Source organism: Sorex fumeus, unplaced genomic scaffold (genome assembly GCF_029834395.1).
Source record: "Sorex fumeus unplaced genomic scaffold, SorFum_2.1 ptg000008l, whole genome shotgun sequence".
NCBI lineage: Eukaryota > Metazoa > Chordata > Mammalia > Eulipotyphla > Soricidae > Sorex > Sorex fumeus.
In genome coordinates, this window is record NW_026606065.1 from 28,846,908 (window position 1) to 28,870,785 (window position 23,878).

The 23,878-nt window shown below is 40.1% G+C and overlaps 1 protein-coding gene across 2 annotated transcripts in view; it reads left to right on the top strand.

The window, feature by feature from the left end:
* The window catches only part of NALCN (sodium leak channel, non-selective), a 353,058-nt gene that overhangs the window by 143,486 nt on the left and 185,694 nt on the right, over positions 1-23,878 (top strand). For both annotated transcript variants that reach the window (XM_056109424.1, XM_056109431.1), the window contains exon 12: positions 15,714-15,881. In XM_056109424.1, the coding sequence (XP_055965399.1) occupies positions 15,714-15,881 (168 nt within the window). The remainder of the gene's footprint in view (positions 1-15,713; positions 15,882-23,878) is intronic.

Consider the following 23,878-nt stretch of genomic DNA (forward strand, 5'->3'; position numbering starts at 1 on the left):
GTCAACTCAGAGTCAAAAAAACATATTTAAGCATAAATTAAGCTGCTCTGATTCTTTTGTGAAGCTGGGTACTTGCTATGCAACTTTGGAATAATTAATCTAAATTTAGAATTAGTTAAGACATGGGAAAAACTTTTCATTGTTTTCTAGGCTATGCATAAACAGTAAAAGGTAAAGGTAGATAGTCTCTTGTAAGAATTTTGAAGTCTAATTTTGATCTAAAAGAATATAATATTATACAATACCTAAGAGACTATAATGTTTTCTTGTGAGCATAATTGCATTTTAAAATGACTGTTTTTGTTCCCTCTGTTAAAATAGTGATTTGTGAGAAATAGTTTATTTTCTTTGTCAAAAAATATCTAAGTATTTCTGTGTGTCCAATTGGCTCTACACTTAACAAACTTATCCATGTTGTTTACAGAAGAGCAGCAATTTATTAAAACGTCTTCTTTTAAGAAACTCACAAATTGATGAAAGGGTTAGAAGAATATAAAAAGGTAGTTTCATACTCCTCACTTCAGAGCATTGTCCCTTTTACTTTTGAAGACAAGAAGCAGAGAGATGACATTTAGGTTTCATACTACACAGTGACTGGAGCAATAGCACAGCAGGTAGGGCATTTGCCTTGCACGTAGTCGACCCGGGTTCAATTCCTCTGTCCCTCTCAGAGAGCCCGGCAAGCTGCTGAGAGTATCCTGCCCGCACGGCAGAGTCTGGCAAGCTCCCCGTGGCATATTTGATATGCCAAAACCAGTAACAAAAAGTCTCACAATGGAGACGTTACTGGTGCTCGCTCAAGCAAATCGATGAACAATGGGAGGACAGGGCTACAGTGCTACTACACAGTAAATTAAATAAAACATCCCGTGATTTTCCAGACTGTATCTCCTGTCCTCTGCCCACCAATTCTGCAGTTTGGCTCCCTGGCAGGACTGCCTGGCTGGCTAGCACAGTGATTCCACTCTGCCCCTCAGCTTGCATGCCTGGCGTCTTTTCCGACAACAAAACTTAAGGCCCTTTGAGGATTGAATTCCTCTGGAAGTCACAGTCATTCACCAAACATCATACACTCATGCACTGCTCTGTATCTTTCTCCCTAATGCTGAGTCATTGCAGAGATGCCACTTGGATATAAAATCCTTCCTCTACTGCCACTTGAAAGGTCAGAGCTACAGAACTGCACCCGGATGCCCACTGCCCATGGCAATTGATGGGAGACCAGAAGTGAAGCTAGAGGGAAAAAATTGGCCATAGATTTTTCACTCCAAGTATCTTACTCCTCCACCATACTTCCACACCTTCCTCCAGAGATTTCTCCTATGTGGATGAGAATCTGAAGAGATTGTTTGCCACAATAACAGTGCTTTGATGGAAATATTTTGTAAAAATTTAAGTCATTGATCTGAGAAATTTTTCTAGCGGGTGTAGCTGCACAATACCTTAGTGTTTGTTTCATCACTGCAGCAAAATGGTTCAGTTACTGAATCCCCACTTCTACAAGCTTGAACATCACTTCTATCCTGGCAGAGAACAGACCCATGATCAGCTCTGGGGTTTTCAGCTCAGAGCTGATCAGAGTCATTCTCTGAGATCACAGGTAGCTTGAGAAAGTGAGTGTAGTTGCATGATAGGAAGATTGCCACCCAGGGGAAGGGTGATGGCTGTTAGGGCAGAGAAGGGGCCACTGTATCTATGGTAGTTGGAAATGATCACTCAGAACACAAACAGTTCCCAAAGGAAGTAAAGGGATGTGCATGATACCCTTTCAGTAACAGTATTCTAACAGTATATAGGCACAGTACTGCAGATTACAAGACTCCAGTGCCTAGAAGGAAAATGTGTGTGTGTGTCTGTGTGTGTGTGTGTGTGTGTGAGAGAGAGAGAGAGAGAGAGAGAGAGAGAGAGAGAGAGAGAGAGAGAGAGAGAGAGGACAGACAGAGACAGAGACAGAAACAGAGATTGGGGGCGGGGAAGCAACGTATTTGCCATAGAGGCAGTCTGGGAAGGGGCAGTGCTGGGATAGGGGGCAGGAAGGAAACTGGGGACATTGTAGTGGGAAATTCATTGGTGAAGGGACGGGTTATGTAATATTGACTGAGACTCAATCTTGAACAACTTTTAAACTGTATATCTCATGATGATTCAATAAAAGTATTTTTTCTTTTTTTCTTTTTTTTATTTATTGTATTTTTTAAAAAGTAAGTAAATAAAAGCCAAACCAAAGATGCTAAAATTAAATTCATTTTACATTTCGGCAAGAATGGACCTCTTCACACTATGCCAAGGAAACCCAGTGCAAGTTGGATCCCGCTTTAATTATATATGGTTATTTTGCCATGAGTGATCATAATTCTTGATCTAAGGATCTCTTGAGTATCTGTCTTGAATTTCACATTTATTTAATTATCAAAATTCATAAATTTCAACATAGAGAGAAAGTTAGCATTTTTTTTCAATATCCACCACCCAGTTTTCCAACAAAGTAATGTTTTTTTTCATGATTGGTTCAGATAATTTTATTCAGAAGTTAAAACTGTCTCTCTGGATCACATAACTGGGTTTTGAAAAGGCGTTTAGAGGATGCTGGCCCTTGTGATATTGGAAATGAGGCATTTCTTGTTATCAGTCACATGACTGATCTCGTTCTTTTTATAATGAGCTTATGTATCCTCCTATCTCTCTAGGCCTGCAACTTCTTGTGTGTATTGACCTTGGGTCATAGGTCACATTGTTTTCTCCTAAGGAGGGGGCTTCTTCTTATCTTGACCCCCACCTGGTGCATGAGTGTTTATACTCTCCTAGAGGAGACACTTGCTCTCAACTTCTATGTGTCTGTCACATTTGTGGTCACTGAGAAATTCAACTGGGTTACAACCCTAAGGTATCTCAAGTTTCCTTTTAGTCTCTGATTGTTGTGTGTTTCAAACAAAGGGGTGTTCATAAAACAGACTCATTTTGCCATCTGTGGGAAGCATTTTCCTAAAGTAACTTATGAGCCTCTGAGATTGGTTTTATGATATTTGTTAAAATGAAATTAAGTAAAAGAGTCATCTATGTTGCTTCCAAAAAATCCAGTTCCCATATTTCAGCTAATTAATTTTAAGAAATGACCATTTTTTAAAAAGTAACTCATTTTTTTTAAACCAGCATCCTTTCACATTTTCATTGTTTAGTTGACTTTTCTGGAAAACTAATTAATTTTCTTCTGACAATAACTTTGTTTGTATGCTTTTAAAGGATTTTGGCATTATCTTGGTAAAGTGAAAAATAATGTAATTATCAGATTCTTGAGTGTTCAGCCATCTGTCTTAAAAGTTGACTCTTCAACTCTATATTACAAACCAAGAGTAGATCTGTATCGGGTACCTTTAGGATTATGTAGTGATCTTTTACTTCAATGTTATTTCATTTATCACTCAGGAAAATAGGGTTACCTGAATTGAGTTTCTCGTGGAGTTTAGTTTTATAATGTTTGGTGATAAATGTGCATTAACTTTCTCATGAATATACATTATGCTTCTTTAAAACTATAAAGTAGAGGCTGTAACCTACATTTGAGGCAATATAATTTAAATATATTCCCACATATGGGTAGTATTTCTACCATTTTATTTTTTCAACTCTGAATAGGGGGATCAGTTCATTTATAATTTGTCACCTTTAAATGTCTTTACATTATTCATTGAATTAAAAGGGCAGTCATTTTCCTTTCAGTTTTCTATTTGGCTTCAGAGATTTGGCAGTTGTCTTATTTTAACAGCTAGCCTCACAAATCATATAACAAGCTCTTTCGGAAAACAAGTATTTGAAGCTAATGTCCTGCCCTTTTTACATTCAAGGAAAATCTTTTCACAAGTTAAAGTGTCCTGAGAACAAATATCATCCTGTTTCTTTGAACAATGACACCTTTAATTTTTGTCTTCATTCATGATCAATAATTTTCTTGAAAAAAAGTTTTGTTGTTATTTTCATTAAGTAGGATATGCATTATTAAAGGATGGAAATTTGGAAGAAAAACAAGAAGAGATGGTGTTTAAAGAACTCAGAACCTGCATTCCTGAAACTGCTAGTTCAACTCAGCTGTGTTGACACAAGAAACAAGCAGTATTTATAGAGCAGATCACAACAGAGAGAGAAAAGACAGATCTAAGGACTGTAAAATTTGTCTGGAGGAGGCAGAAGTATGATTTTTTTGTATGTAGTAGTAATAGATGTATGTTGTCTATTGACACAATGTATTTGTGCTATTTGACTCCCATATGGGGTGCTGATTCAAAGTAAATGATCTAAGGGGACGTGTACCACCAGAGGTGTGTCTCAGACACACACCTTACATGTTGAAGCCCAGAGTTTAATCTCTAGCACCCTGCTGGATGTGTTCCCTATGATCCCTAAGCACCACTGGTCATGAATCCCACAAAAAAAATGAAAGAAATATAAAGAAAGAAATAAAAAGATTCCTGGCATAGTGTTATTTTTAAAAGTTGAAAAATACAGTGACAAGAGGGTTGTTAAGATGATCCAGAGAGATAGCACACCAAGTCAGGGACTTGCCTTGCATGCAGCTAAACTGGGTTTGCTAATCCCCAGCACCATCTAGAGTACCCCGAAACCTACCAGGAGCTCTTCCTGAGCACAAATCCAAGAGTCAACCCTGAGCAAAGGTTGGTGTACCCCCCTAAAAATGTAAAATGAAAAGAATGAGGTTTTTTTGTCTTTCCATTATTTGTCTTTATTCTCCCCCCACCCACCTTTTAAAAACTGAACCACCCTGAGATACACAGTTCCAAAGTTGTTCGTGATTGGTTTTCAGTCATATAATGTTCCAACATCCATCCCAGTGTGCATTTCCCACCACCAATGTCCCCAGGGAAAAACCAAGTGTTTTTAATGATTGCCAATGATTTGATTTTTCTCTCTCATTATTTGGTATCCCTGTTGCTCTTCCCTTGCATGTACTATCAGCTGTGACGACATAGGCTTGCACATGTGGCTGACACACATGCAGTGATCATCTAACCCTCTGGACCACAGTGATCACCCTGGTCGGCACTCCTTCTGCTGTGGTATGCACGCACATGCTCATTGAGGGTCATGTTCCTTGGTTTGGTGAGCAAGCTGTGGTGGTGGTGATGCTCCCTGAGCTCACCAAAGTGCTCATATATGTGCTCAATATTCGTCCCATGCCCTGTTGTGGGGCTCCCACACCATTTTGGTTCTAGAACTTGCTGGGGCTCACCCCCTATGACAGTGCTTGCACAGGCCTGGCCACTAGAAATCAGGAAATTAATTGCAGTGCCAGGAATCCAAGAATGCCTCCTGTCCAAACTCCAACTACCAGGCACCTTCTGGCCACACGTGGGAAACCAAGGATTCGAACTCCTCCCTGTTGGCATGGCAGGTGCTCTAAGTCATCAGGCTATTCCATCAGGTTCTGTGGTCCTTACTGCAGGGTGTTCCCACATTTATCCTTCTCATTCTGTGTGGAAAGTCATTGTGGAAAGCATAGTAGGCGCATCCCATCTTAACTTCCTGCTGAGAACTGGGCCAGTTCCAGTGTGTGGGCGCTCGCCAGCAGTGGAGAGAAGGAGGGTCTGAGACACGGGAACGGTCCTAGGTCCTAGTCTGACTTGCTCCATGTGGGGGTCCCAGAGGCAGGGCCTCAGCCAGGAAGTGAGGGACAGAGACCCTTCTGCAGGGCAGCCTGCTTGGTATTGGCAGCAGCCCAGCTCAGACACTTGCTCAGGTGACTTTTAGGGACCCTCTCAGGCAGTTTGGTAGCTTTTTCCTTCTCCCAGCCCACAGCAAGCCCCGGTTTTTTCCCCTCCCTGTCCAGCTACTATGCGGGCAGGGCCAACTGCACGAGGCTGGCACTGAGATGTCCCTGTCCTCTGTGTGAAAATTACACCCTGGGCCAGCTCACCTGGGCATCAGCAGCTGGCCAATGCAGGAGCACATCCCCTTACTTTGAATCTCTCCTTTCTTTCTGGAACATATTTCTCCTGACACCCAGAAAATCCATAGTTCTGAGGGAGACACACTTCCAGACATATTTGGGATTTATGTTTCTCAGGGAGCTGTTCTGTACTAGTTTGTAACAATCAACAAGTTAGGTTAAGAATAGGTATTGGATCTCAGGAGAATCGGAATCTGGAGTGCTAGTCGGAGAACCGGTGGGAACGTCGGTATTTATGTCTAATCGCATAACAGTTTGCTAAATCCTTTTTTAGTGCCTTTCAGTGCCTTCGAAAAGCATATAGTTTTCCCACAGAGAAAATAAAAATGCAAATGGATCCAGCTGAATATTTGATTATGAAATACTATCATTTAAACACACTCCATCTGTCTTTTTGATAGTCAATGCAAAGTAAGTAAAGTGATTAATAGTATTTATATATAATTAGACAATCTCTTTAGATTCATTTGGTACATTGATCGGTAGTTGCCTGCTTTTTTAAATAAAAAAAAGATGGGGGAGCACTTGGGTGTGAATAGCATTTCTTCCTGTGGAATAAAATCCTTTTCTGGAAATAAGAATGAAGGAAAGGAGGAGTAATAAGGCTCATGGGGAAGAATTATTAAAGGAATACACGCTCCCCAAGCTTCCAGTCAGCTATGGACGGTGCCCTCAGATGGACCCCGCTGTGTTTTAGTTTTGCCAGAGATGCCCTGGGATTATGAAAGCCCAGAGCAGGTCCTGACACTGTTACAGTTGTGGACTAAGAAACCAGTACCGACAAGGGTTGCCTCTCCTAAGCACAGAGCAGAGATTCCCGGTGCGTCAGGAATTCCCTGCAAATAAAAAGTTCATCTGCTGAAGAAAGACTGTGGTCCAGAGGGATCCCAGAGGCTCCTGCTAATCTCGCAGAGTGAAATTGGGAGAATCCCCAGCAGCGCCTGGCTGGGAATGATGCTTGACACAGAGCCACTTCCTCTAGCTGCTCAGCGAAAGGTAAAGGTAAAGGTAAAGGCCCTCCCGTTGATCGTCGATTTGCTCGAGCGGGCCCAGTAACGTCTCCATTGTAGACTTTGTTGTTACTGTGTCTGGCATATCGAATACTCTCGGTAGCTTGCTGGGCTCTCCGAGAGGGGCGGAGGAATCGAACTCGGGTCGGCCATGTTGGCCGCTTGTAAGGCGAACGCCCTACCCGCTCTGCTATCGCTCCAGCCCAGCTGCTCAGCGAAGAGACTCTTAATTGCCACCAAACACCACAGTGCCCTCTGCTATCACTCCTCTGCCACTGCTTACAAGAGCACCGATGGCAAAAAGTCCAAGAACATGGAGCTGCAAGCAAGCAAAGGAGTATCACTCTGCCACAGAGGGACCCAGAACAGAGCTGAGCAGTCCAAGGGGAGCACCTAGCTCAGGAGAGTCTCAGCCCGAGGGAACGGATGGATGAGGGGATAGATCAGTTTCCATGGTCTCAGCACTGGTAATTAAAGCATGGTAGGGATTTCCTAAAGGTTTGGAATTTTCACAAAAATAAACTGAAAATTTGTTCATTGCACACCTTTTATTATGGGAAAATACCATCCAAGGTTGCACTGGAGTGATAGCACAGCAGGTAGGGTGTTTGCCTTGCAAGCAGCCTACATGGCTGACCGAGTTCGATTCCTCTGCCCCTCTCAGAGAGCCTGGCAAGCTACAGAGAGTATCTCGCCCACACGGCAAAGCCTGACAAGCTACCCGTGACATATTCAATATGCCAAACACAGTAACGACAAAGTCTACGATGGAGATGTTACTGGGCCCACTTGAGAAAATCGATGAACAATGAGAGGACAGTGACAGTGACTATCCAAGGAAGGGTAGAAATCAGGAGGGAAAGCCATAGAGTCATATGTGCATGCTACATCCATGAAAAAATATGGAACCAATAGGAGAAAATGCTAATGAATGGGAAAAGAACAGTTGCCTACACAGGTCTGAGCACACCTTGGTGGATTGAAACATTTCATTAAAACTAGAAAGAGAAACCCGGGTATCCAGGGATTGTGACTGAAAACTCCAGGCTCAACGGAACCAGGAATGGTGACCTTCCCCCATCTCCTTCTATTTCTGGCAGCTCAGCAGTCATATTTACAAGCTGTCACTGGAACCATATAATCTCATTAAAGGCCATGATATAGCACTGTAGCACTGTCCTCCCATTGTTCATTGATTTGCTTGAGCGTGGGGCCCAGTAATGTCTCCATTGTGAAACTTGTTGTTAACTGTTTTTAGCACATCAAATACACCACAGGGAGCTTGCCAGGCTCTGCTGTGTGCATGTAATACTCTTAGAAGCTTGCCAGGTTCTCCAAGAGGGATGAAGGAATCGAACCTGGGTCAGCCTCCTGCAAGGCAAATGCCCTACTGGCTAAATACCTTGGAAGAGAGCACAGAACAATATGCCATTGCCATGCCTCCAGATCCTGTGCCAGGCTATTTCATCTGGGCAACCAAGAGGGGCCAGGTGAGGCCCCTCCCTGCCCCAAAAGAGCCAGCCCTGGGAGCCAGATACCTTCAGAACTCAATCACCTCCAGGCTCACAGCCATTCTCCACATGCTCGGACGAGCCTGACCCAGGAATGAATCTATTTCTGGACTTACACCACTAATATACCAAGAGTATATACTTGGTATATTAATACACCATTAATACACCACATTTGATGCGGTTTAAAGTATAAGGCAACCAATCTTAGGGGGAAAGATATTTATACATATATATATACACATTCACACAGATTACATATATGCACACATGTTGTTGATATTAAACAACATGTTCTAATATCTTATAGAAGGACTTAGTGGCTCCTGAGTTAAATACAACAGTCTTTACACACTTTCCAAAAAGAAACCATTTTTTGTCTCATTATCTCATTTTTAGTGAATTATTCATAACAAGCAATACAAAATAAACTATTCCAGTTCTGCTTAAGGGACAGGGTTTGGGGTTTGGGATGGAAATATGTTTATGGGAAGGTGTAATGATGGTGGGATTGGTGTTTGCATATTAAATGTAATCAAATATTGTGAACAACTTTATAAAAATAAAAAAATAGAAAAAAATAAATGAAAAGGGGTTATAGTCCTAGGTATATTCTGGCAACCCTTCTTGCTTGTGTATATAAGAAAGAAACATTTTTTAAAATTTCATTTTTAAGTCCTATAATTTACAATACTGATAATGGTAAGATTTTATGCACAAAACATTCCAGCATCCCACCCTTCCCCAATGTCCACTGCCCTCCACTATTGTCTCAGTGTCCCCAAACCCCCCACTCCCGCTATCACCCCCTGTGGCAAACTCCTACTTATTGAAGACCAATTCTCAGCTTCTGTTGACTTTAAGCAAGTGTTATTCTCCCACTATGGATCTTTCTATCCCACACAGAAGAGAGAACAGTCTGTGCTTGGCCCTCTCCTTCTGACTAATTTCTCTCAGGATGATAAACTTCAGATCCACCTATGTCGCAGCAAAATTGCAGGATTTCATTTTTTCTGACAGCCAAGTAATATTCCATTATGATATACATTCTACAGTTTTTCTTTGTCTGGTCGTCTATTCTTGGACAGTTGGATTATTTCCAGATTTTGGCTATTCATTGCCGTCACTAGTACTGCATGAACATAGGAGTTCAAATATCTTTTTTGAATAGATTTTTGGATCCTTGGAGTAGATGCCAAAAAGTGGAATTGTCAGATCATAAAGAAGCTCAATGCCTAGTGTTTGGAGGAGTTTCCATACTGTTTCCCAAAATGGTTGGACCTGTCCACATTGCCACCCACAAAATGAGTGAGGAGGTTCCCTTTTTCTTCACATCCACACCAATGTGGATTACTTTTGTTCTCTTGAGTGATAGCACAGCGGTAGGGCATCTGCCTTGCGCGCAGCCAGCCCGGCAGAGCCAGGTTCGATTCCTTGGCCTGTCTCGGAGAGCCTGGCAAGCTACCCGTGATGTATTCAATATGCCAAACACAGTAACAAGAAGTCTCAAAATGGAGACGTTACTAGGCCCGCTCAAGCAAAATCGATGAACAACGGGAGGACAGTGTTTGTTTTGTTTGTGACATTTGCCAGTCTCATTGGTGTGAGGTGTTATCTTACTGTTGTCTTGATTTATATTTCCCTGATGATGAGTAACGCAAAGCATTTTTTCATACGCCTTATATGTCGGTGTCACTTCTTTGAGGAAGTTTCTCTTCATCTTGTCCCCCCATTTTTTGATAGGGTTGTTTGGGTTTTGTCGTTGTTGTAAAGTTTTACCAGTGCTTTTATATGTTTTTTATTGAATCACCATGAGATACAGTTACAAAGCTTTCATAATTGATTTTCAGTCATACAATGATCAAACATCATTCCTCCACCAGTGCACATCTCCCACCACCAATGTCCCCAGTATCCCTCCCACCATCCCACCACCCCACCCACTGCCTTTATGGCACTTAGCAGTGCTTTTAAATCTTGGCTGTTAATCCTTTTTCAGATGAGGGGTGAGCAAGTATTTTCTTACAGTCTGTGAGGTGTCTTTTTATTCTGGTCATCGTTTATTTTGTGGGGCAGAAGCTGCTTAGTTTGATATAGTCCCATACATTTATCTTTGCTTCTGTTTGCTTGGCATTTGGCATTGAATTTCTGAAAATCTCTGTGTTGTTAAGTATTCTGCTTTCTTCAGTATGATTTATGGATTTGGATCTGATATCAGGGCCTTTAATCCATTTTGTTTTGACTTCTGTACGTGGTGTTAGAAAGGGGTAAGACACAAATAAATTAAAGCAAATCCCCTATTCATAGGTTGCAAGGATTTATATTGGACAAAATGACAATCTTGTCCAAAGCATTATGCAGATTCAATACAGCCATTATAAAAATATTTGTGACATTTTAAAAAGACATAAGGTCAAATGCTGTTGAAATTTATATGTAGTAATAAAACCTCCAGAATAGTCAAAGCAATTCTAGGAAATATTGGAGGCTGATCTTTCCCAAATCTTAAATTATACTATAAATCTGCAGTAATCAAAACAGTGCGGTACTGGAATGAGGACAGACTTGCCGACTCAGGGAATTTGATTGAGAGTCCAGAGACAGATCCTCAGGTATGTGGTCAGTTCATCTTTGTCAACGGAGTGGAAATTATGAAGGACATCAGGAAAACCTCTTCAACAAATGGGGCCGGGAAAATTAATCAGATATATAGGGAAAAATCATTTTTGAGCATGCAAAAGCAAGATGTACTTTGAATAGCTTATTAAAAGTTTTTTAAGTAGAAAGTAGTAAGCTAATTAATAGATGATAGATTAAATAATAAAGTAGAAATAGGAAGAATTCATCATTTGCTCCTTATCCACTGAAAATTTTTCAGCATTCCTATATAGTGGTTGTGTTAGGAATAGCTCTGTCACATATAATATTTTTCTTTTTCTTCCTGCCTGTTTTCAGAGTATGAGGCTTTAATTCACTAAGACAATGCAATGTATCACAAGAGTCTTCGATGTTGACCATCTGTATGTTCCTGGAAAAAACCCAGGTGTTGTTGCTAAAATTTGACAGAAACTATATATTATATGACTTTCCCATTATTGCAGAAGGATTAATGCAATTAACTCCAAAATAAATCATAAAAAATCACCATCTGCTCATAATTTCATTTGCTTTTACACAAATTTTTATAAGTCTCTGGGTGGTGGGGGTTATTAAAAATATAGAATTAATTGAAGTTTTTGGTAAAATAGATATAAAAATCAGTGTAGATTAAGTAATAGCTTATTTCTTCAACAGAACCAAATAGAGAAGGTATAAACATATATGCATATATATACATATATAACTAAGTACTAAAAGTGCATCTGTATTAGTAACCATTATTAAATTCACAGAAGTAAAATTTACAAGCTAACAGTAACACCTTCATGAAGAAAATTTTCACTAAATAAATATTGTCTAAATAGGAAAATAGTATGTCCCTGAGAAACTATATTATTAAATCCTTCTCAAGTTGTATTAAATATGTAAAGGTTAAAGAAGAAATGTTTAAAGATAAAGATCAGTACATGTGAACATATTCAATTTCAGGTGGCCCTCAAATCACTGAAATGTTTAAAACAGACCATTGACTCAAGGGGAAATAATTGTAGTTTTTAGGACTGACCAAGATGAATGGTTTTAATATCTATAGCTCCAAATACTGATAAGACAAAATGCCACCATAAAAAATTTGCAAACCTATGAACATTGAAAGTGTTGTGGATAGAAAAAGAGCCTGGATGATCAATACACATATGAATCGATAAGTGAGCACTTGATTGAAAAAGTTTGCCTCTGGGGACAGTGAAAACAAGAACAATAAACTCATTCCTACCTTCCTGGAAGCTGGATGATTTGCTGTCCTGTTTTGTTTTGTGTTTAATTGAATCATGGTGTGATACACAGTTACAAAGCTGTTCATGATCCATTTCAGTCATACAACGTTCCAACACCTAAAGCTAAAACCAGTGAATGTTTCTACATTTCCCCAGTGACCCCAGTTTTTCTCCCCTGACCCCCAGTCTAAATCAACTCTTTGGCAGGCTCTTTCTCTGTCTCTGTCTCTGTCTCTGTCTCTGTCTCTCCCTCTGTCTCTCTCTCCCTCTCTCCCTCTCTCTCTCTTCTATCTCTCTCTTCCTCTCTCTGACCCTCACTATCTCTCACCCTCTCTCTCTTCCTCTCTCTCCACCCTGCTCTCTCTATCCCTCTCTCTTATGGTTTGCAATGCAGATACTGAGAGATTATCATGATTGTTCCTATACCTACTCTCAGCGCACAGTTCTTGTCCAGAGTGATCATTTCCAACTATCATTGCTATAGTGATTCCTTCTCTATCCCAAATCCCTTCTCCCCCAGCACCCAAGACAGGCTTCCAACAGTGGACCAATCCTCCTGGCCAATGTTTCTATTGTCTTTGGGTTAGTCTCGTATTATGCTATTTTATGCCCCACAAATGAGTGCAATCATTCCATGTTTGTCCCTCTGCTGACTCATTTCACTCAGTGTGATATTCTCCATATTCATCCATTTATAAGTGAATTTCATGACTTCATTTTTCCTAACAGCTGCATAGTATTTTATTGTGTAGATATACCATAGTTTATCCGTTGTTCATTTATAAATAGATCTTAGGGGCCGGAGCAATAGTGCAGTGTGCAGGATGTTTGTCTTACATGAGACCAACCTGGGTTCTATCACCATATCCCATATGGTACCCCAAGCACCACCAGAAGTAACCCCTGAGCACCTCTGGGTGTGACTAAGGAGCCAAAACAAAAGGTGGTCTTAATATTTCCTAACCTGTAAAACACACTGCTCAATGATGCCAGATTTAATAATATATTTATAGTACAAAATATGCAGGTAAAAATGTATGGAACCTATTTCTAGGTAAATCCTGATACTGCATCAGGAAACTTGGCGTAGTCTTGTATTTCTTGCTTGTTTGCTTTTGGGTTACACCCAGACATGCTCAGGGCTTACTCGCGGCTCAGAGCTCAGGAATCACTCCTGGTGGAGCTCAGGTGACCATGTGATCTGGTGCCAGGGACCAAATCTGGGTCGGTTACATACGGAGTAAGCACCATACCCAGTGCACTATTTCTCCAGCCCACAGCAATCTTGAATTTGTAGTAGCAAAGATGTTCAACCCTTTCCCTGATGATTCTACCTAAGGGAACTACCACCATTCCTTGAAGCCATAGGAGAATGTGGAATTGAATAAACAGTGTGCGCAGAGGGAGAGTTTTGAGACTGCTAAGGAAAATACAGGACTCCAGTCCTTAACTGGGAAGTATGAGAAAAACTAGCTTCAGCATGACATCAAATTTAACAATGTGGCTATAAATGTTTGAATTCATTTGGAGATGACTGAGGCGACCCTCTACAAAGCAGTTAACAGAAGGCAAGCTAAGACCTTTGTGAATACTTTGTATTTAAAATAATCCCACAGTTCACTGTATTACTCTTCTGAAAGGGACTGTCCAGGGGGCTGAGAGAGATAGTCCCAGATGGAAGCCAAGCCGAGTTTCATTCCCTTCACTTAGCCCAGAGCCAAAAGTAAGCCCTGAACACAGCGAGGTGTGTCCCTAAAACTAAAATTTTTTTTAAAATTATCTTTAAAAAAAATGTTAATGGGGCATGCCAACTTTAAAGAAACAGTTTGGATTAAGGAAGTGCTAGATCGGGAAATAACATAAATTTCCTTCTTGCTTGTAAATTATGTACCTCAATGCATTTAATGTTCCATTTCTCAAAATGCTGTTTCCAAATTTTGCGTTTTTTCCATTTTCTAACTGTAAATGCAAGCAAACCCTTCTGGGAGTCTGTATTGACCCGGAAAACCAGAGGCAAGCGGTAATTAATCCTCTCTTCCAATCTCTTTTTGGGAATTTTCTCAGAATGTATTAGATCTAAACCCTAATACTCATGTGCTTCTTAATTAGAAGCAAAATTGATAGAGTACACTCTAATTCTAGTTGCTAGCTTCATTATGAGATGTGAATTCTTATCCATAATGTAAGAAAAGGAACAATAACATCTTAGGATTATACACACGGCTTGTGGCTTGTAGAATATATTCATAGACTCCATGCCATAAAAGAGTCTCAACTAACTTTTTAATGTAGTAATATTGGTTATTAATTTTATGAATAGCACTGTAGCACTGTCCTCCCATTGTGCATCAATTTGCTTGAGCGGGCCCAGGAACATCTCCATTGTGAGACTTGTTGTTACTGTGTTTGGCATATCTAATATGTCACGGGTAGCTTGCCAGGCTTTGCCGTGTGGGCGGAATACTCTCGGTAGCTTGCTGGGCTCTCTGAGAGGGGCGGAGGAATCAAACATGGATCGGCCCAGTTGGCCACGTACAAGGCAAACACCCTACCGCTGTGCTATCACTTCAGTAGCCATATTCATCTGCAAATGATGTTTGCATATACATACTTAAGTGAATTAGTATGAGATCCACATTTCTCTGCTCATTTTTGTGACTCAAAGCATAATGATATTTAAACTTATTTTAATGAGTTTTATTTTTATTGGATCTACCCAGTGGTGTATGGGGCCTGCACTTCTGGTGACCCTCAGCCTGGTGATACACCTGGTAGCTCAGTGTTAGGTTTGGTGACATAATTTTGTTTGGACCCACCAATGCTCCTCCCCCACCCCACTCCAATCATACTCAGAAAGGTCATGCAGTGCCAGGGATCAAGCCCAGGGTCTCTGCCTGCAAACATATGCACTAGCCTTTGAGCTCTTCAGTCCTACTTTTTTAGATGAACATAACTTTGATTTAGATGTGATTATGCATGTTTTAGGAGTTGCACTTTTAAATTTTGTTAGAATTATGTTGTTAATATGTAAGTCATTTTATAGCATAACATGCATTTTAGAAGCTATTTTTTCAAAACGAAATTAGACAAAAAATATAGCTTTTCTGTGTGTACACACATTTTTCTGATTTGGCTATCATGATAATGTCAGTTAATGGATAATGAAGAAAGACTACCGCTCAGTACTGTTTTCACATATTTTTCTGATTGCTTGATATGGATATAGTCAGCTGTTGTGGTTGGCATGTTTCAAAACAATTTTTTAATTAAATGTCATTCTTGCATCAACAAACAGGGAAATATTTTGAAATAAGTCACGGCTTTCGATTCCAGCATCACGGGCTCTGTATTCTTTTAGGTGGCTTTTACGGTCCTATTTGATCTGGAAGCCCTCCTGAAGATCTGGTGTTTGGGGTTTACCGGATATATCAGCTCCTCTCTCCACAAGTTCGAACTGCTGCTTGTAATTGGAACCACGCTCCACGTTTATCCCGACCTTTATCATTCTCAGTTCACGTACTTTCAGGTAATATAAATGCTGTCTGTTTGTCTCTAGATTGATTTTCTTTCCAGCAGAAATACACAGCAATTTCTCACAATCATATGCAATTATTTTATAGTAAATACAGACTCCAGATGAACCCAATATATCTTAACTACCTAAAATTTGCATTTTGATAAATGATAAGACTATGTCTAGTACACTCACAAATTCACAGCAATAAGTGGAGATGTCTTAATGGAGAGTTTATAACTTATAGCACTGTGAAGCTATGCACATCTATTATAGATCTTTGCGCATTTATATTAGACTGTAGACAACTGTAGACTGTGTTAACATACATAAATGTTGACATACACTTTCTATGTTTCGTTTTTTAATTAAAGGACTATGATTTACAAAGTTATTGATAGTTTGAGATCTAGGCATATAATATTTCAAGAGCAATCTCAGCTCCAGTGTCACCTTCCCTCCATCAGTGGTCCCATATTCCCTCCCCACCCCGTCTCAGCCTGTCAACCTAACAGGCACATTACAGAGTCCCAGTGGTTGCAGCTAAGATCTCATTTTTTCAGTGTTGTTCTGTCTGTATTTGGGCATATAGCTCTTCCCTCACTCATATGACCAGTATAACGGAAGCCCTGATGCCTATTCACTCATTACTTTCCATTCTCTTCTTTCCCACTTTATTTCTTTCCTTTTCTGTTCTTCCTCTCTAAACATTGGGGTCAAGGGGATCTAGGCATCCTCTGTTTATTGCAGTACATTTCCTTATCCAGTAATCTATATTCCACAGATGAGTGAGATCATCCTGTGTTTGTCTTTCTTCTTCTGGCTCACTTCATTCACCATGATATCTTCCAGTTTTGACCACATCGTGCAGCAAATTGCACAATTCCATGTTCCGTGTTGCTGCATAGTATTCCTATAGTATTCCTTTGTGTATAAATACCACATCTTTGTAACCCATTCATCTGTTGTTGCATACCTAGGTTTGTTCCATATCTTAGCCTTTGTACTGAGTGCAGCAATGAATGCCGGTGTGCAAAAGATGTTGACATACACGTTAAAGAGTAGGGGGGTGGGGAGGATGAGTTTAAGTCAAAGGAGAAATCCTTCTTCTCAACATTAAATGTTCACGCAGCAGTGACTCACCAGTTTTGAGAAGTGGCTGAAAGAGTTGGAGGGCTCTTGACACTTGTGTTCCTCTGAACCCCATCAGGATGGCTCTGATATCCCTCAGCACTACTTGGGAGACACCTCCCAAAAATGACATGCAACGGAAATAAATCAAAGTTTGTGATACTTAAATATACAGTTCTTAATGTCAGATTCATATTTATAAATGCTCCTTCTTTAGTCATTTATGAGTGAGATTATCTGGTATTTGTCTTTGTCCATAGTGATCAAGTTAAGTTAGTCTGAAGGATGTGAGTTATTGTTAAACTGATTAACATAGTGATCAAGTTAATTTATTTTGCCTACCATAACACTTTGGTTCTATTCAGGATGCAGTAAACTGTAGGATTTCATCTTTTCTGATTGCTGAATGTTTCCCATTGTGCATATCTACCACAACCTCTCTACCCCTTCTACCTCTATCCATTGCTGGGCATGTGCATTCTTTCCAGATTAGGGCTATTGTAAACCATGCTGTAATGAACACTGGTGTTCATATATCAAGATTCCAACTCCTTGGAAGAAACTAAGTGTATTATGACTCACTTATTTTATTTGTTGGTGATATCAAAGCCACCCTTCTCAGAGTAATATTAACTCATCTGCCAGACCATGGCCTGAAATTCAGTACTTCTAAAATAAGAGGAAAAGAACATGAAAATATCATTCACAAGAATGAAAAACAAATATCCCGAAAACACAAGATGAAAACCCGAGGCTTAGTAATCACCACAGGACAAATTGAAATCCCAGAGAGTGTGATAGTTCAAGATTTCAGTATAGTCAACAGCTTTGGACAGAAATCCCATGCCATTTATTGGGTTATAACCAGAGGCTTGTTTATCATTAGTGAGTTGGCTAGGGCAAGTGATATGCACATATTTAAAAACTCTTCAAACATTGATGTCATTATATGCTTCTGGGAACTGCTGCCCATATTCACAAAATCAGCATGAGTATTTAGAATCTAAATGAGAGAATCATTGTGCATAATTATAGAAAATATGTCTGACCATTAAAGTGATGAGATCTTTACAAATATATTAATTAGCTGAATTAAGAAAATCATCACTGCCTATTTCAGCCAGAATACAGTATAAAATACATTCAGCGCTTTAAAGAGTCTTCTAGTTTTCCAGAGATAATGTTTCATTAAAAGGTTAAAAATTGACAAAAATTTTGGCTACAAAACTATATTCATTCTAAAATTACTAGAAAATATACAGTAACTGTTTACATAGTAAACAGTTAATGGTGTACTGTTAATAGTAACATGTACTCATTAAATTGCAAAATTATTATAATGAATTGGTAACAATTTAGGTATGCTGAGGCATTATACTCAATATACATGTATTTATATAATATGTATATAGCTGCATGTACATATATAAAAGACTTAAAATGAAAAAGGCTAGAAAGAAGAATCAAATTTATACATGTTACTAACATTCATCACCTCTATTATTTCTGAGTATTTTTCACAAGGTTTATAAAGCTACTAATACTTATGGTTCTAATCACTCTACATAGTTGCATCATAACCAGTGAGATTTGGAATTTTAATGACTGATTAATAATTATACTTTGTAATATTTTAATTTATGTAAATAATTCATTAATTGTCATTTGCCTTCTATAGATGGGCACTTTTTTGTTTTGTTTTATTTTGGAAATGGTGGGAAGCACCCAGTGGTGGTTAGGGCTTCCTCCTGGTTTTGTGCTCAGGGATTACTCCTGGCAGTGGTCATGGGACCATATATGGTACCAAGTGTCAGATCAGGGTTATCCAATTACAGTGCAAGCACTTTTCTCCTGAACTTTCTCTCCAGCACATACACATGTCCGTATTCTTCTAGATTTGGAGAGATAGCTCAATAGATGGAGCACATTAGGGATGGATGTAGAAGGTTCTGGTTCAATCCCTGTCTGTGCATGGCCCTCCCATCAGGCACCACCAGGAATAACTCTGGGAGTAGTCCCTGAGCATCACTAGATGTGGAACCCAAGACAAAATAATTTTAATGAACAAATAAAACTTTCTAATATTAAATCAATCTCAATACATGAAATAAATACCAAATGTAGAAATTTTTTCAATTATAACAGTTATTTTGTGACTTAAAGAAGCTTAATTACCACAAGTATTTGTGAAAACTTGTGTGGAGACTCAGTGCTGCAGAACAGGTGGGCTCTTTCTTCATGCACTTTGTTAGCCCTTGGACCGTCATTGGAGCATCTTACAACCAATCTGTTTCCTGACAAACTTTCTTCTTTGAGGTGGTCACAAATCTTCTTTAAGTGAACTTCTCGTTTTCATATTTAAATGAAATTTATCATGGAGTTCAAAATAACTCCCTTCATAAAATCAGTTTTCCTGGAGGCTTACTAGTGGCATTAGCTACTTTGTCGTTCAGAGGATACTTATGGAGTACCTGTGACCGGTCCAGGGGTGGGCAAAGCAGAAAAGATTCCCCACAATTTCATAACCTTAAATTCTAGAGGGCAAGCAGCTCCCAAACATGGGTGCCAGAACCTGGGATGAAGAGTGAAGAGACATGTCATATAGTATTCACACAGGGATTTTATGTTTTTACAGACTTTATACATGACCAGGAAAATGTGCTTTGGGAACAATCACCCAATGTTCCACAGTGTTTGTCTTCGAAAGTTCAGTTTTCTTCCTTTCAAATTCAAGAGGCATTACTGGGGTATAGAGGGAGAAGCATACTGATCCCAAGTCAATAAAAGTTAGAGCGACTAATCAGGAATTCTCCTGTCCAGACTTATCCCTTTGATAATGGTAGATCAAATTACCAAAGTGGGACTTGGCTGGTCTTTCTTCCATCTAATATAATATTAATTGATCTGAATTGCACAGATGGTCACAGGCTGTTTTTATTAGCGTTTAGGAAAGGACTCAATATAACCTAGCAATCTTTTAAATATAATTCCCTTCCAAGTGGGGAAAATACATAACGAAAGGCAAGCTATAAACCAATTGAATTGTTCCTATAAACTTGCCAGGAATTCAGCTTGAACAATTAGATACTAAATCATTTATGTTTGAGCATAAACGACCCTGATCAAAATGTGAAAGCTTAATAATTGTTCTGCACACTCATATGGATGTGACTGCACTAATAGTTCGTAGGATCAAGCTGTCTGCTTATTATTTGGAGAGCTGACCTGAGAGAATAATATGTTAGAACTCGGCAATGTGTGCCAAGAATTGTAGTAGAAAAACTTGTTGCATTAACTCTACATGTGATGTGATGTGATGCTTAATTAGAATAAAGTGGTTTCTCATTTAGATTCTCTACTTTAACTATTTTTAGAGTGTTTAGCATGAAGGAAGTACCTGTTTTCTTTCAGATTTTTAAAACTTAGATTTGTTACTAGGCCTATAGCTACAAACTATGCTACCTGAGTCCTGTGCTCCTAGGAATGCTAGCAGAACCCATGGTAATTTCCTTTTTCTTTTTTATTTTGATTTTTGGGTTACACCCGGCAATGCTCAGGGGTTGCTCCTGGCCATGCACTCAGGAATCACTCCTGGCGGTGCTCAAGGGACCATATGGGGTGCTGGGAATGGAACCCAGGTTGGCTGTGTGCAAGGCAGACACCCTACTAGCTGTATCCTTGCTCCAGTCATCTTTTTTCTTTTGTGTCTGAGGGCTGAGAAAGTGTGGCACCGGACATGGCAGCTTTGAGAGGCTAGTGTCATGGCATTGACTGGCCTGTCCCTCTTCTCGCCTTTCTTCTGCCTTGGCATCGTTCTTACTCTGGCTTGCTCCATGGAGTGACAGTAGTGGTGTATGTGGTCCTCACAGTGCCGTCATTTGTAGCTTAAAGGAAAAAACAGTGGCATCTCTCTGTATTATTGGTCCCACAGAGGTTCATGGGATGACCCACTGACTCCCAGTACTAGGACCAACTCTTGGTGGAAAAGGTCAGGAGGTCCCTTTCAGACCTTCCAAATAGGGAGAGTGTGAATGATGTGTCAGAGGAGAGAGTAGAAACTAGGGACAGGGAAGAGATGCAAACCGATTTTCAGTTAGGCATATAAAAATCAGTTTAGAGGGCCAGAGGGACAGTAGAGCAAGTAAGATGCTTGCCTCACATACAGCCAACCCAGGTTCAATCCCTGGCACCTAATATGGTCCCCTGAGCCCCACCAGGATGATCCCTGAGCACAGAGCCATGAGTAAGCACTCAATACATCTGGGTCTGACCCCAAAACCAACAACCCCCCCATTGGTTTAGATTTTAGATTTTTAAAACAGTTCTTGTTTCCTTCTGTGTTAAGTAGATGATTTATCTTTCTTTGCCTAAGAATACTTTTAAGACATGTTATGTGCTTATTGGTTTGGAACCATCTTGGACTATCAAACTATTGAATTTCATTTATGTATATACCACTCCAAACAACATGATATCTTAGACTTGGTGAAGAATGCTATTTTTCCACCCTTTGTACATCATGTTAGATACTAATTTATATTTTTATCATATAAATATGCCCCTTAGAGCTATGTCTTTGCATTATACTTCTTTGTCACTAAACAATGTTTGGATATACTCATCAATGGGTATTTTTCAAAGGAACAAGAAGATATTATTGATTAGTTATGGGTGTGGTGTTAAGCAAATACACAAAACAAATCTCTAAATGTGTGTGCATGTGTTGGTTTGAGTTTAACTAGCAAGCTAAGCATATATATCAATTATCTGAAAATACCTGGCTTGGGTAGTAAATGAGTTAAGGCACATGCCCTGTGTGCAGCCCATCCCCCATTCGATCCCCAGCACCCTCTATGTCCACTGGTTCCCACCAGGAGTGGTCCCTGAGCATCCCTGGATGTGTCCCCAAACCAAAATCTATAAATATAGGAGGCTTCCTTAGAATAGAATTTGTAATGGGCAGATATCCAGGGGAGGGAGGGGCCTCCTACACTGTCATCTGGGGCCCAGGCTGTGGTTGAATTATCATCTTTCCTACAAGCTTCTGGCGCTGGTATAAAGGACTCTGTTGTTTTCACTCCCCAGTCATATGAGATATCTTAAGAAGAATCAGGGCAAGTTGATTTAATTCACCAAAAGTTGCACAAATAGCTTCTTCCCACATTCCCTAGGTCTAGACCTAGTTTCTGGTTGCACATAGCTACATGCAGGTCCAGGAAATAGAGTCAGTAGGTCTGAGTAGCCCTGCTGGGCTTGAATCCAGGAATCTCACTGATTTCTTTCTTTGTTTTGGTTTTAAGTCACCCCTGGCCACCCCTGGCTATGCTCAGGGGTCACTGGGGCAGTGCTTGGGGGCCATGTGTGGTGCTGGGGAATGAATCTGGTTTGGACATATGCAAAATCAAGCACCTTCTCTCCTTCCCTGCTGTACTATGTTTCTGGCCTAAGTTCTCATATTTAAAAGAAGGAGAGATAGATACTAGGGTGCTATCTCAGTCATAATATTTCCTGCTTTTTGGGGGTGGGAGAGTGGTTAGTTCCCAAGTGGTGCTCAGGAGTCAGAGGGCCCCACTGGAGAGACCCACGCTAGTGGGCACCCTGACTGGCATCCAGCCTAACCACTGTACAATCTCCCAGCCTACTCTTTAAGTTTTACTGTGAATAGACAATAATGTCCATATTATTTATTTTATAAGTTCTATTTGATAATGTTGTGAACAAAGGGTTAGGACAGATAGGCTAAGGAGAAAGGCAAAATGAACAGATCACAGCACCCTGAAATCAAAAAGACAGGCCAAGGGTTGGGGGCTAGAGTACTGTTGTCAGGGCTGCAATGTTGTCCTCCTGTGTGTCACCAAGTGACCAGGTACGAAAGTCCTATTCCGATGTAGTCTTTGTAGTCATCTAAACAGTAGATGCTGGCTACAACTGATGGCATAGTAGACAAGTTTATCCAAGGCAAGCAATGATTATAAAGAAGGTAAAGAAGGCAATACTGCAGGACAAGGCACATGGTAAGGGGAGGCAAGAGGAAAGAGGAATGAAGCAACAGGCAGTTTCAGGGGGCACAAACTCAGCCTCTAAGCTCTCTAGACAGAAAAAGCATATTCTTTATCAGGGTTTCTAAAGGCAACCCACGCCCCCCAAGCCTAGCCACACTGGCTAGTCAATCTACACTGTTCTCTGGGAAACAGTAGTCCCGTTGCCCAGAGTCCTTTGTCTTCATCTGGACTTGGAAGACTGGAACGTTCTCATTGGTTCCTCATCCCAGGTAGCTAAGGAGCTGTGTCTTGCAGAAACTCTGAGGCTGGTGCAAACATCCTCCTGGTGCAGCTTTGGCTCTGCTCTTTCTGCCCAGGAAGCAGCATTAAGATAACCCCAAAACATGTTTATCGCACAATGCAGTTCCTTGGATATATAAAGATTCCAGCCAGGTTAGATTAGCATAGTTTGGCATCTGACTTTAAAGTGTTCTTCCTCCCTTTTTTCCTTTAATAATTCTTGCACTAAAAAATAAATTTTGAGCATAAAGGGCATTTAAGTCTGTTAGCCCCTGACCCCACGCTTTTTCTCTTTCTACTGTCCTTTTTTCTTAATTCTCCACTGCAACCTGGCTTCAACCTTATTCTTCCAGGACTGGTTCCTACCATTGTCAGATATTAACTTAAGTTAGTATTGAATTAAACATTTTCTGGATTAGTGTAACATTGGAAACATAACATTTTGGGGCAAACATATGTACTAATTTCTACCTTTTGGAATAATCACAGTGCTCTGTCACCATTTCTATTTATTGGCTAGAATTTACAGCACATTCTCAATAGAAGACACTGAGCTAGGCTGATTTCGCAGTAATTCAACTGTGCTTTGGTCTCTAA